General features: G+C 44.8%; 1 protein-coding gene across 2 annotated transcripts in view; it reads right to left on the bottom strand.

Annotated features, from left to right (window-relative positions):
- Window positions 1-13256, bottom strand: part of anks3 (ankyrin repeat and sterile alpha motif domain containing 3) — a 52607-nt gene that overhangs the window by 33842 nt on the left and 5509 nt on the right. For both annotated transcript variants that reach the window (XM_063059498.1, XM_063059499.1), the window contains exon 3: window positions 4632-4830. In XM_063059498.1, coding sequence (XP_062915568.1) covers window positions 4632-4830 — 199 coding nt within the window. The remainder of the gene's footprint in view (window positions 1-4631; window positions 4831-13256) is intronic.

Below are 13256 nucleotides of genomic sequence, written 5' to 3'. Positions count from 1 at the left end.
AAAAACACACCATCCCTACCATGTGGGATGCTTCACTGCAGCAGGCCCAGGAAGGCTTGTGAAGGTAGAGGGTAAAAACAAATGCAGCAAAATACAGGGAAATCTTGGAGGAAAACTGACACAGTCTGCAAGAGAACTGCAACTTGGGAGATGTGTTTTCCAGCAAGACATAAAGCCAAAGCTACACAGGAAACAATAGTTAATGTCCTGGAGTGGCCAAGTCGGAGTCCAGACCTCAATCCAATTGAGAATTTATGGCTGGACTTGAAAAGGGCTATTCACTCACTATCCTCATGCAATCTGACAGTTTGAGCAGTTTTGTAAAGAAGAATGGGGAAAAACTGCAGTGTCCAGATGTCCAAAGCTGATAGAGACCTATCCACACAGACTCAAGGCTGTAATTGCTGCCAAAGGTGCATCTACTAAATACTCGCTTGAAGGGGGTGTAATTACACAATCAATTATTTTGTGTTCAATAACTGTAATAAATTTAGACCAATTTGTAGAAATTTATTTTCACTTTGATACGGGAAATTCTTTTCCATTGATCAGTGTCAGAAAAGCCAAATTAAATCCACTGTGACTGAATGTTGTAAAACTTCCAAGTGGGGTGGGGAATACTTTTTTTATGGGCATTGCATATATTTCTTACTGTAAATTATAGTGTATTTTATGTATTTCACTGTACTGCTGCCACAAACAACAAATTTCATGACATATGCCAGAGATAATAAACCTGATTCGAATCCTGACATCTCAACAAAATCCTCTTTTCAGTTACAATCCCCTTTCATTTTACTAAAGGTTAAAGATTAGCTTTTTTGTTACGTGTACGGTACTGTGCAAAAGTCTTAGGGATGTGTATGCGCGTGCGTGTGTGTGTGTGTGTGTGTGTGTGTGTGTGTGTATGTATATAGGGGCAGGAAAGGGGAAACATGGTTGGGAAAAGGGGAAGGCAGAGGGAGGGAGCAGGAAGCACCAGAGAGACATTCTGTAATGATCAATAAACCATTTCTTTGGAATTGAATGACCCTACCTGGTGTCTCAGGGCTGGGTTAGTCAGCACCCGCACCACCCCTTGTCACTGGCACTCCTCTGCCATCACTGCACCCACCCCACCCCCCCGGCCAGCAGCACTCCACCCTGACCGTTCCCAATGACCTTTACTCCCACCAGATTTACAAATGTGCTCTGCTCTATGTTGACAAATACAGCACTGTGCAAAAGTCTCAGGCACCTTAGCTATCTATCTATTGAAACATACAGTGAAATGCGTTTGTGTTCAGAACGCATTGGGGCAGCCCCAAGCGTTGCCATGCTTCTGTAACCAACTTACCATTCCCACAACTCACTAACCCTAACTAAACCATGTGGGACGAAGCCAGAGCACCCGGATCAAACTCCAGCGGAAACAGAAAGAACGTACAAATGCATTAGACAGTGCTGGGAACTGAACCCTGATCAATGATTGCTGATACTGGAAAGCGATGTGCTATAACCACTAAGCTACCATGCTACTCACTCTCCTGTCATATCTCTATGTTAATGTCCGGTCAATTTACTATAGATCTGAGGTCTGTATAATTGTTGCTCACAGACCATCTCTGCTGTCCTAGAATCATAAACATTTATAACATGAGCAGAAGGAACTGTAGCTGTGAGGTCATTTTTAGTTTTATTTATTCTGTGTAGCGATACAGCACAGAACCGGCCCTTCCGGTCCAATGAGCTGTGTCACCCAGCAACCCAGCGATTTAACCCTAATCTAATCACAGGACAATTTACAATGACCAATTAACCTACTAACCCGTACGTCTTTAGAGTGCGGGAAGAGAGCGGAGCACCAGGAGGAAACCCAAACGCACACAGGATGGAATGTACAAACCTGCATAACGGACCTGAACTTCAAGTTGTGATAGCATCGTGCTAACTGCTACACTACCATGGCACCCCAATAACGGTTACTCTGAACCTGAGTTGCACCAGTATGGGAGTAAATGAACATGGCCAGCTATTCGGGCTACAAATCACATGCAAAGCTCTCCTTCAATGTTTGAAGGCGACAAACTTCCCCTCTGTAACTCTAATATTTTCATTTGTTCTCGGCACATGAACATTGTTGACGTGCCCAGTAATCATTAGAGTCAGAGAGCAATACAGCATGGATAGAGGCCCTGCAGCCCAACCAGTTCTTGCCAACCACTATGTCGGGGTCCCAATTATCTCCTCTCATTTGCCATGACAGAGTGGGATAGATCGCATTCTTCCATGGCGAGTTATCCACCCGTGTGCAACATTACCTTCTTAGTCTGCTCCCTTACACTTAGAATCACAGAGCAATTCACCCGGATACAGGCCTCTTGGCCCAACTGGTCCATGCCAACCACAATACCCACCCAGCTGGTCCCAATTTCCTGTGTTTGGCCCACATCCCCCACATCCTGGTAAGCCCATCCCTCCAAGTGCTGCTAAATGGTACTATTGTACCTGCCTCGACATCTTCCTCTAGCAGCTCATTCCATTTACTCACCACCCTGTGTGGAATAGATGCCTCTCAGGTTCCTTTCAAATCTTTCCCCTCCTATCCTAAGTTTAGAGACCCTAGTTTTGGACTCCCCTATCCTGGAGAAAAGATTGTTACCATCCACTTTATCTATGCCTCTCATAGTTTTAAACACTTCCATAAAGTCACCTCTCATACTCCTATGTTGTTAGCCCACTGTCCATCCTTAACTGAGGATGATCAGTTCTTGATTAGAAAAGGTATCAAAGGTTACAGGGAGAAGACAGGAGAATGGTGATGAGAGGGATAATAAATCAGCCATGGAATGGTGCAGCAGACTTGATGGGTTGAATGGCCTGATTCTGCTCCTATGTCTTATGATCTTAACTGAGTGCCTTGTTGAGCCATTTCAGAGGGCAGTTAACTATACTTGTCATGCCTCCACTTGCATATAGGTCAGATTGCTAATGATGAGAATTTCCATGCTTAATGTCACTGGTACCAACTCATAACATTAGATTTATTCAGTTACTGGAATATAAACTTCTTGGCTGTCCTGATGGGATCACCCAGACCTCCGGGTCCCAGGCCTTGTGGCATGGAACAGGATTTGCACTCATTGGAGTTTAGAAGAATAAGGGGAGGGGGAGATCACATTGAAACCTATCAAATATTGAAAGGCCTAGATAGAATGGATGTGGCGATGATGCTTCCTATAGTGGGTGAGCCTAGGACCAGAGAGCACAGTCTCAGAATACAAGAACGTCCCTTTAGAACAGATGAGGAGGAATTTCTTTAGCCAGGGTATGGCAAATCTGTGGAATTCACTGCCACAGATGGCCATGGAGGCCAAGTCATTGGGTATATTCACAAGCTGAGGTTAATAGGTTCTTGATTAGTAAGGCTGTCATTGGTTGTCATTGCAGAGGGATAAAAAAAATCAGCCATCTGATCCATGACAAATCAGAGGAACAGATTTATTGGGCCAAATGGCCTAATTATGGTCAAGATGGCGCCTGCAAACAACGCTCCATCGGTCGACATCTTCTGGACAGACCATGAAACCATATTTTTCACTTCTTTTATGTCTTTTACCTTTTTTTTCTGTCTTGAATGTGATTCTGGAACTGTTGGAGCCTGTGATGTGCAGTTCAGAGATCATTTGGGTGTTACAGCGCTCTGCAGTCTCCAAGGGGATTCGTGGAGGCAGAGGCAGCGTGTGGGAACCTCATGGTGAGAAGGCTGTGAGCCAATATTTGACTCCAATTCGCCAATTAAAGCTTCTATTGTTTGCTGATTAAAGCAATGAGGGAGGTTGAAACGCCAGCTGCCTGCCTTTTTATTGCTGGGGGAAATCGCTCTGCTAAGAAGGGAGACTTTTAATCACTGGTGAGATCGCTCTGATACAGAGAGGGAGAATGCTACCCAAGTATTCTGCGTTTTGGACTTCTTTTTCAATCTTCTGGTTTTTTCATATTCTGTGTTTTTTGCTCAATTTTTCTCATTTTTTTCCGTGTGCAGGGGAAGTGAGATTTGGGGTCGATGTGCCAGTTCTGCTTTTGTTCATTTTTTTGAGTGGGGAGGAAGGATTTGGGGGTTAATGACTGTGCTGCCTTTCTTTTCTTTCTTGGTTTCATGGTTATCTGAAGAAGAATTAAGGAGCTGTTTACCTTGATAAGGCGTCGGTTTAGTGATCTGAAGGTCGCTAGTTCGAGCCTCAGCTGAGGCAGCGTGTTGTGTCCTTGAGCAAGGCACTTAACCACACATTGCTCTGTGACGACACTGGTGCCAAGCTGTATCGGTCCTTGCCCTTCCCTTGGACAACATTGGTGGCGTGGAGAGGGGAGACTTGCAGCATGGGCAACTACCGGTCTTCCAGGCCTGTGCCCTGGAAACCTTCCAAGGCACAAATCCATGGTCTCATGAGACTAACAGGTGCCTATTACTATACCTTGATAATAAATTAACCTTATGCTCCTGTGTCTTATAGTCCAGTAACAACCACTGTGGCAACAGCAGCCCAACAGTTTCTCTCTCCCATGCAGATCTCGGACATGCCCTCTGCCCTCCATGCCAATGCTCAGGGTAGGTTGATGAGCCAGAAACACTCAGCCTGATGCCAACTAACCTGAAGCAGAAAATAAGCGATGCTCTCATTTCCACAGCTTGCTGCCAACATCAAGGCGCTCTGTCCTCTCTCAGTCGTTGTGTTGACATCCACTCCTGCCTCCAGCAATAGGTGAACGATGGTGTCGTGGCCGATGTACGATGCATACATCAAGGGAGTCCAACCACCCTGGTTCTTCTGGTTAGCATTCACCTCTCCTCTACACCAAGGAAAGAGATTATCAGATTACAGATTAAAGATTAGCTTTATTTTGTCAGATTTTCGTCAATATATTCTTACAACTCTTTGTGTGAAAAAAACTTGTCTTGCAAATTTCCTTTAAGAAGAAGAAGAAGAAAGCCCTTAACTCCGAGTAGAGTCATTGGGACGCTGTCATGATGGCGTGTGTTTTTTTTAAGCAGGCTTTCTTATTTTTACGAGGCCGAGTTGCTAGCTCGACGCTCAACCCAGCACGGATGGAAAGCATGCATGGGAGCCGGCTGCATTCAAACTCGGGAGTCTTCGCTCCGAAGTACGGCGCTGATGCCACTACGCCACCAGCCAGGTAAAATTTCCTTTAAACTTTCTCCTCATACCTATGTTCTCTAGTATTTGATTTAAAGATTAGATTTTAAAAATTAAAAGATTAGCTTTATTACATTGAAACCTAGTGAAATGCGTTATTTGCATTAACAACCAACGTAGTCTGAGGAGATGCTGTGCTTAGCCCACAAGTGTGGCTTCACTTCCTGCACCATCTTAGCGTGCCCACAACTTACTAACCCTAACATGTACGTCTTTGCAATGTGGGAGGAAACCCACGTGGTCACCAGGAAAGCGTACAAACTCCTTACAGACAGCAATGTTACAGCTATAAAGCATTAACTAGCCACTACATGACCATGTCACTTCCTGCTCTCAGCACACTCATCCCACAGACAATTCACAGCACTCACCAACACACTCAAAGGTCTAGTAATTCAAGTGCATTTTACAAATGAAAAACAATTTTCCCTGGAGTGATATTTAATACTAATTCCCAGTTGTTTATATTAGCTTGGTATTTCTGGGCAGTAGTCGGGCAATGACACATCTCCTCTGTGGGAGTATTCAGATTCAGGTTCATTTATTTATGCACACATCGAAACATATCATGAAAAGCATTGCTTGCATTAACACCATCACACCCACGGATGTGAAGGATGTGCTGAGCACAACAACTGTTGCCACACGTTCTAGCACCAATATAGCATGCCCACAATGAACATGTCATTCTATGCCCGAATACCTGCCCACACTGAACATGTCATTCTATGCCCGAATACCTGCCCACAATGAACGTGTCATTCTATGCCCGAATACCTGCCCACAATGAACATGTCATTCTATGCCCGAATACCTGCCCACAATGAACATGTCATTCTATGCCCGAATACCTGCCCACAATGAACGTGTCATTCTATGCCCGAATACCTGCCCACAATGAACATGTTATTCTATGCCCCAATACATGCCCACAATGAACATGTTGTTCTATGTCCGAATACATGCCCACAATGAACGTGTCATTCTATGCCCCAATACATGCCCACAATGAACGTGTTGTTCTATGACCCAATACATGCCCACAATGAACGTGTCGTTCTATGCCCCAATACATGCCCACAATGAACGTGTCGTTCTATGCCCCAATACCTGCCCACAAAGAACGTGTTGTTCTATGCCCCAATACATGCCCACAATGAACGTGTCGTTCTATGCCCCAATACATGCCCACAATGAACGTGTCGTTCTATGCCCAGTTACATGCCCACAATGAACGTGTCATTCTATGCCCCAATACATGCCAATGAACGTGTCGTTCTATGCCCCAATACATGCCCACAATGAACATGTCGTTCTATGCCCAAATACATGCCCACAATGAACGTGTCGTTCTATGCCCAGGTACCTGCCCACAATGAACGTGTCGTTCTATGCCCAGATACATGCCCACAATGAACGTGTTGTTCTATGCCCAGATACATGCCCACAATGAACGTGTCGTTCTATGCCCGAATACCTGCCCACAATGAACGTGTCGTTCTATGCCCAGATACATGCCCACAATGAACGTCATTCTATGCCCGAATACCTGCCCACAATGAACGTGTTATTCTATGCCCCAATACATGCCCACAATGAACGTCATTCTATGCCCGAATACATGCCCACAATGAACGTGTTGTTCTATGCCACAATACATGCCCACAATGAACGTGTCATTCTATGCCCCAATACATGCCCACAATGAACGTGTCGTTCTATGCCCAGGTACCTGCCCACAATGAACGTGTCGTTCTATGCCCCAATACATGCCCACAATGAACATGTCGTTCTATGCCCCAATACATGCCCACAATGAACGTGTCGTTCTATACCCCAATACAGGCCCACAATGAACGTGTCATTCTATGCCCCAATACATGCCCACAATGAACGTGTCGTTCTATGCCCGAATACATGCCCACAATGAACGTGTCGTTCTATGCCCAGATACATGCCCACAATGAACGTGTCATTCTATGCCCCAATACATGCCCACAATGAACGTGTCGTTCTATGCCCCAATACTTGCCCACAATGAACGTGTCGTTCTATGCCCGAATACCTGCCCACAATGAACGTGTCGTTCTATGCCCAGTTACATGCCCACAATGAACGTGTCGTTCTATGCCCCAATACATGCCCACAATGAACGTGTCGTTATATGCCCAGGTACCTGCCCACAATGAACGTGTCGTTCTATGCCCCAATACATGCCAATGAACGTGTCGTTCTATGCCCCAATACATGCCAATGAACGTGTCGTTCTATGCCCCAATACATGCCCACAATGAACGTGTCGTTCTATGCCCCAATACATGCCCACAATGAACGTGTCGTTCTATGCCCCAATACATGCCAATGAACGTGTCGTTCTATGCCCCAATACATGCCCACAATGAACGTGTCGTTCTATGCCCGAATACATGCCCACAATGAACGTATCGTTCTATGCCCAGATACATGCCCACAATGAACGTGTTGTTCTATGCCCCAATACATGCCCACAATGAACGTGTCGTTCTATGCCCAGATACATGCCCACAATGAACGTGTCGTTCTATGCCCCAATACATGCCCACAATGAACGTGTCGTTCTATGCCCAGATACATGCCCACAATGAACGTGTCGTTCTATGCCCCAATACATGCCAATGAACGTGTCGTTCTATGCCCCAATACATGCCCACAATGAACGTGTCGTTCTATGCCCGAATACATGCCCACAATGAACGTATCGTTCTATGCCCAGATACATGCCCACAATGAACGTGTCGTTATATGCCCAGGTACCTGCCCACAATGAACGTGTCGTTCTATGCCCAGATACATGCCCACAATGAACGTGTCGTTCTATGCCCCAATACATGCCCACAATGAACGTGTCGTTCTATGCCCCAATACATGCCCACAATGAACGTGTCGTTCTATGCCCCAATACATGCCCACAATGAACGTGTCATTCTATGCCCCAATACATGCCCACAATGAACGTGTCGTTCTATGCCCAGATACATGCCCACAATGAACGTATCGTTCTATGCCCCAATACATGCCAATGAACGTGTCGTTCTATGCCCCAATACATGCCCACAATGAACGTGTCGTTCTATGCCCCAATAAATGCCCACAATGAACGTGTCGTTCTATGCCCAGATACATGCCCACAATGAACGTGTCGTTCTATGCCCAGATACCTGCCCACAATGAACATGTCGTTCTATGCCCAGATACCTGCCCACAATGAACGTATCGTTCTATGCCCCAATACATGCCCACAATGAACGTGTCGTTCTATGCCCCAATACATGCCCACAATGAACGTGTCGTTCTATGCCCAGATACCTGCCCACAATGAACGTGTCGTTCTATGCCCAGATACATGCCCACAATGAACGTGTCGTTATATGCCCAGGTACCTGCCCACAATGAACGTGTCGTTCTATGCCCCAATACATGCCCACAATGAACGTGTCGTTCTATACCCAGATACCTGCCCACAATGAACGTGTCGTTCTATGCCCAGATACATGCCCACAATGAACGTGTCGTTATATGCCCAGTTACCTGCCCACAATGAACGTGTCGTTCTATGCCCAGATACATGCCCACAATGAACGTGTCGTTCTATGCCCAGATACATGCCCACAATGAACGTGTCGTTCTATGCCCAGATACATGCCCACAATGAACGTGTCGTTCTATGCCCAGATACATGCCCACAATGAACGTGTCGTTCTATGCCCAGATACATGCCCTCAATGAACGTGTCGTTCTATGCCCAGATACATGCCCACAATGAACGTGTCGTTCTATGCCCCAATACATGCCCACAATGAACGTGTCGTTCTATGCCCGAATACATGCCCACAATGAACGTGTCGTTCTATGCCCCAATACATGCCCACAATGAACGTGTCGTTCTATGCCCCAATACCTGCCCACAATGAACATGTCATTCTATGCCCGAATACATGCCCACAATGAACGTGTCGTTCTATGCCCGAATATTCCTTTTGAACAGGACAGGTCCCTTGACCCTACATGCCTGTGCCGAACAATGATACCAGTCTAACTAATCCCATTGGCCTGCACCCATTCCATATCCCTGCCTGTTCACATCTGTCTAAATCAGGAGTTCTCACCCTTTTTTATGCCCTGGGCCCCTACCAATAACTGAGCAGTTCATGAACCCCAGGCTGGGAACCCCTGGTCTAAATGCATTTTAAACTTTGCTGTCATATCTGCTTCCACCACCTCCCCTAGCAGAGAATTCCAGGCACCTACACTCCCTGTGTGAAAAAACTCACTTTGCAAATCCATTCAAACTCCCCCCCTCTTTTCTAGTATTTCACATTCCCATCCTGACAAAAATAAGTAAATCAATTATGTATATTGAATACATTGGAAAAAAAAGTGCAAAAACAGAAATACTGTATATTAAAAAAAAGTGAGGTAGTGTCCAGAGATTCAATGTTCATTTAGGAATCATTTAGGTGTATAAGATAATAAGAGGAATAGATAGAGTGGATAGCCAGCGCCTCTTCCCCAGGGCACCACTGCTCAATACAAGAGGACATGGCTTTAAGGTAAGGGGTGGGAGGTTCAAGGGGTATATTAGAGGAAGGTTTTTTACTCGGAGAGTGGTTGGGGTGTGGAATACACTGCCTGAGTCAGTGGTGGAGGCAGATACACTAGTGAAGTTTAGGAGACTACTAGACAGGTATATGGAGGAACTTAAGGTGGGGGCTTATATGGGAGGCAGGGCTTGAGAGTCGGCACAACATTGTGGGCCAAAGGGCCTGTACTGTGCTGTACTATATGTTCTACGTTCTATGAATCGGATGGCAGAGGGGAAGAAGCTGTTCCTGAATCGCTGAATGTGTGCCTTCAGGCTTCTGTACCTCCTACCTGATGGTAACAGTGAGAAAAGGGCATGCCCTGGGTGCTGGAGGTCCTTAATAATGGATGCTGCCTTTCTGAGACACCGCTCCCTAAAGATGTCCTGGGTACTTTGTAGACTAGTGCCCAAGATGGAACTGACTAGATTTACAACCCTCTGCAGCTTCTTTCGGTCCTGTGCAGTAGCCCCTCCATACCAGACAGTGATGCAGCCTGTCAGAATGCTCTCCACGGTACAACTATAGAAGTTTTTGAGCATATTTGTTGATATGACAAATCTCTTCAAACTCCTAATAAAGTATAGCCGCTGTCTTGCCTTCTTTATAACTACATCGATATATTGCGACCAGGTTAGATCCTCAGAGATCTTGACACCCAGGAACTTGAAGTTGATCACTCTCTCCACTTCTGATCTCTCCATGAGGACTGGTATGTGTTCCTTCATCCTACCCTTCCTGAAGTCCACAATTAGCACTTTCATCTTACTAGCATTGAGTGCCAGATTGTTGCTGCAGCACCATTCCACTAGTTGGCATATCTCACTCCTGTACGCCCTCTCCTCACCACCTGAGATTCTACCAGCAATGGTTGTATCGTCAGCAGATTTATAGATGGCATTTGAGCTACATCTAGCCACACAGTCATGGGTATAGAGAGAGTAGAGCAGTGGGCTAAGCACACACCCCTGAGGTGCGCCAGTGTTGATCGACAGTGAGGAGGATATGTTATCACCAATCCACACAGAGTCTGGTCTTCTGGTTAGGAAATCAAGGATCCAATTGCAGAGGGAGGTACAGAGGCCCAGATTCTGCAACTTCTCAATCAGGATTGCGGGAATGATGCTATTAAATGCTGAGCTATAGTCGACGAACAGCATCCTGACACAGATGTTTGTGTTGGCCAGGTGGTCTAAAGCCATGTGGGGAGCCATTGAGATTGTGTCTACCATTGACCTATTGTGGTGATAGGCAAATTGCAATGGGTCCAGGTCCTTGCTGAGGCAGAAGTTCAGTCTAGTCATGACAAACCTCTCAAAGCATTTCATCACTGTCGATGTGAGTGCTACCGGGTGATTGTCATTAAAGCAGCCCACATTATTCTTCTTAGGCACTGGTATAATTGTTGCCTTTTTGAAGCAAGTGGGAACTTCCATTCATAGCAGTGAGAGATTGAAAATGTCCTTGAATACTCCCGCTAGTTGGTTGGCACAGGTTTTCAGAGCCTTGCCAGGTACTCCATCGGGACCTTCTGACTTGCGAGGATTCACTCTCTTTAAAGACAGCCTAACATTAGCCTCTCAGACAGAGATCACAGGGTCATCAGGTGCAGCAGGGATCTTCACAGCTGTAGTTGTGTTCTCCCTTTCAAAGCGGGCAAAAAGACTCGTTATTTACTCTATCTATGATTTTATAAACTTCTGTCAGGTCTTTCCTCAGCTTTCAAATCCTCCAGAGAACACAATCCATGTTTGTCCAACTTCTGCTTATACCTAATGCTCTAATCCAGGCAACATCTTTGCAATCCTCTCCTACACCCTCTCCACAGTCTCCAGATCCTTTCAGGAGTGTGATGACCAGAACTGCACCCAATACTCCAAAGCAAGTTCTTTCTTTCTTTATTAATCTTCTTATTGATTTAAACGGAGCATAAATACAATCAAGAGGAGAATTATCTCATATATATCAGTAACAATGTAAACCAAGATTAAGATAAACATTGTCAAAATCATATATATTGTTAATCTAGTACAATATATATAATAAAAATAATGAAAATAGCAATTCTCCTCTTACCAGTTTATGAAGAGAAAAGAAAAAACATTGAATTTTAAATGAAGAGGAAAAAAACCCACACTGTATAAAAAAAAACAAAAAAAAGGACTGGGCAGTCCATTTTGAGGATACCAGCAAAAAAAAAGAAAGAAAGACTTTCTGATGAAATCTAAGACTTCGAGGAAAAAGAAATTGAAAGAGTAATAAATCAAATTACATGAAAATATTAGATAAAAGGTTGCCAGATTTGCTCAAATTTAAAGGATGTATCAAATGTCTGACTTCTTATTTTCTCTAAACTTAAACAGGACATAATGGAGGAGAGCCAATAAAAGACTGTAAAGTCAAGTTCAAGTTTGTTGCCATCTGACTCTGCATATATACAACCAAACAAAACAACATCCCTCGGACCACGGTACACCCACACAACATACATCACGCATAGCCAAACTATCATAAACCAAAATAATCCCGCAAATAAATTAATAAATATAATTCAAAATGTATTTAGTACGCAGCACGGGTAGACAATACAGTAAACAGCTCGCTGTTCTACTGACAAGACTTCAGTGCTGATGGGGTATTCATTAGTCTCACAGTCTGATGGAAGAAACCATCGCCTAGTCTTGATGTTCCTGTACCTCCTTTCTGACAGGAGTGGGTCAGAGATTGTGGGATAAGTGGTAGGAATCCTCAGTGATGCTTCATCTACAATGCTCCTAGTAAATTTCACAAATGGGAGGTGTGGGGGGAGGGAGATCCTGGTGATCCCCTTGGCGGATTTTACTATCAGCCTAATCAAGCAAAACTTCATATGAACTTATGAAGGTCAGCACATCATTTAGCATTCTTCACCACCATATCCACATGTACTGCCATCTCCATGGAGCTATGGACTATCCTTCCAAGATCTCTCCGTACATCATTGCTCCTTAGGGTCCTGACATTTACTCCCGACTTGACCTCCCGAAATGCACCAACTGACCCTGTTTCAGATGGCCCACCCACCCCGGTCATTCTCTCTTCGGCCGTCTCCCCTCGGGCACAAGCTATGAACGTCTGAAAGCCTGGTTCAAGGACAGCTTCAACCCTGCTGTTGTAAGACTCTAGAATAGTGCCCTAGTACGATAAGATGGACTCTTGACCTCCCAATCTCCCTCAGTATGATCTTGCATTTTCTCTGTCGCTGTTCCACTTTATTCAGTGTCGTTACTCTTTTACTTTGTTCTCCCTCAATACACTGTGTAATGATCTGATCCGTGTGAATACTATACAGGACAAGCTTCTCACCATACCTCAGTACGTGACAATAATAAACCAATTCCAATTCTCTGCCTATATTTCCAACTAGCCAATTTGCTGCTCTATCCTTTTGACAACCTTCACT

This window comes from Mobula hypostoma, chromosome 9 (assembly GCF_963921235.1).
Source record: "Mobula hypostoma chromosome 9, sMobHyp1.1, whole genome shotgun sequence".
NCBI classification, from domain to species: Eukaryota; Metazoa; Chordata; class Chondrichthyes; order Myliobatiformes; family Myliobatidae; genus Mobula; species Mobula hypostoma.
Note: the sequence above shows the minus strand (reverse complement) of the source record. Positions and strands in the feature narration are given on the sequence as shown.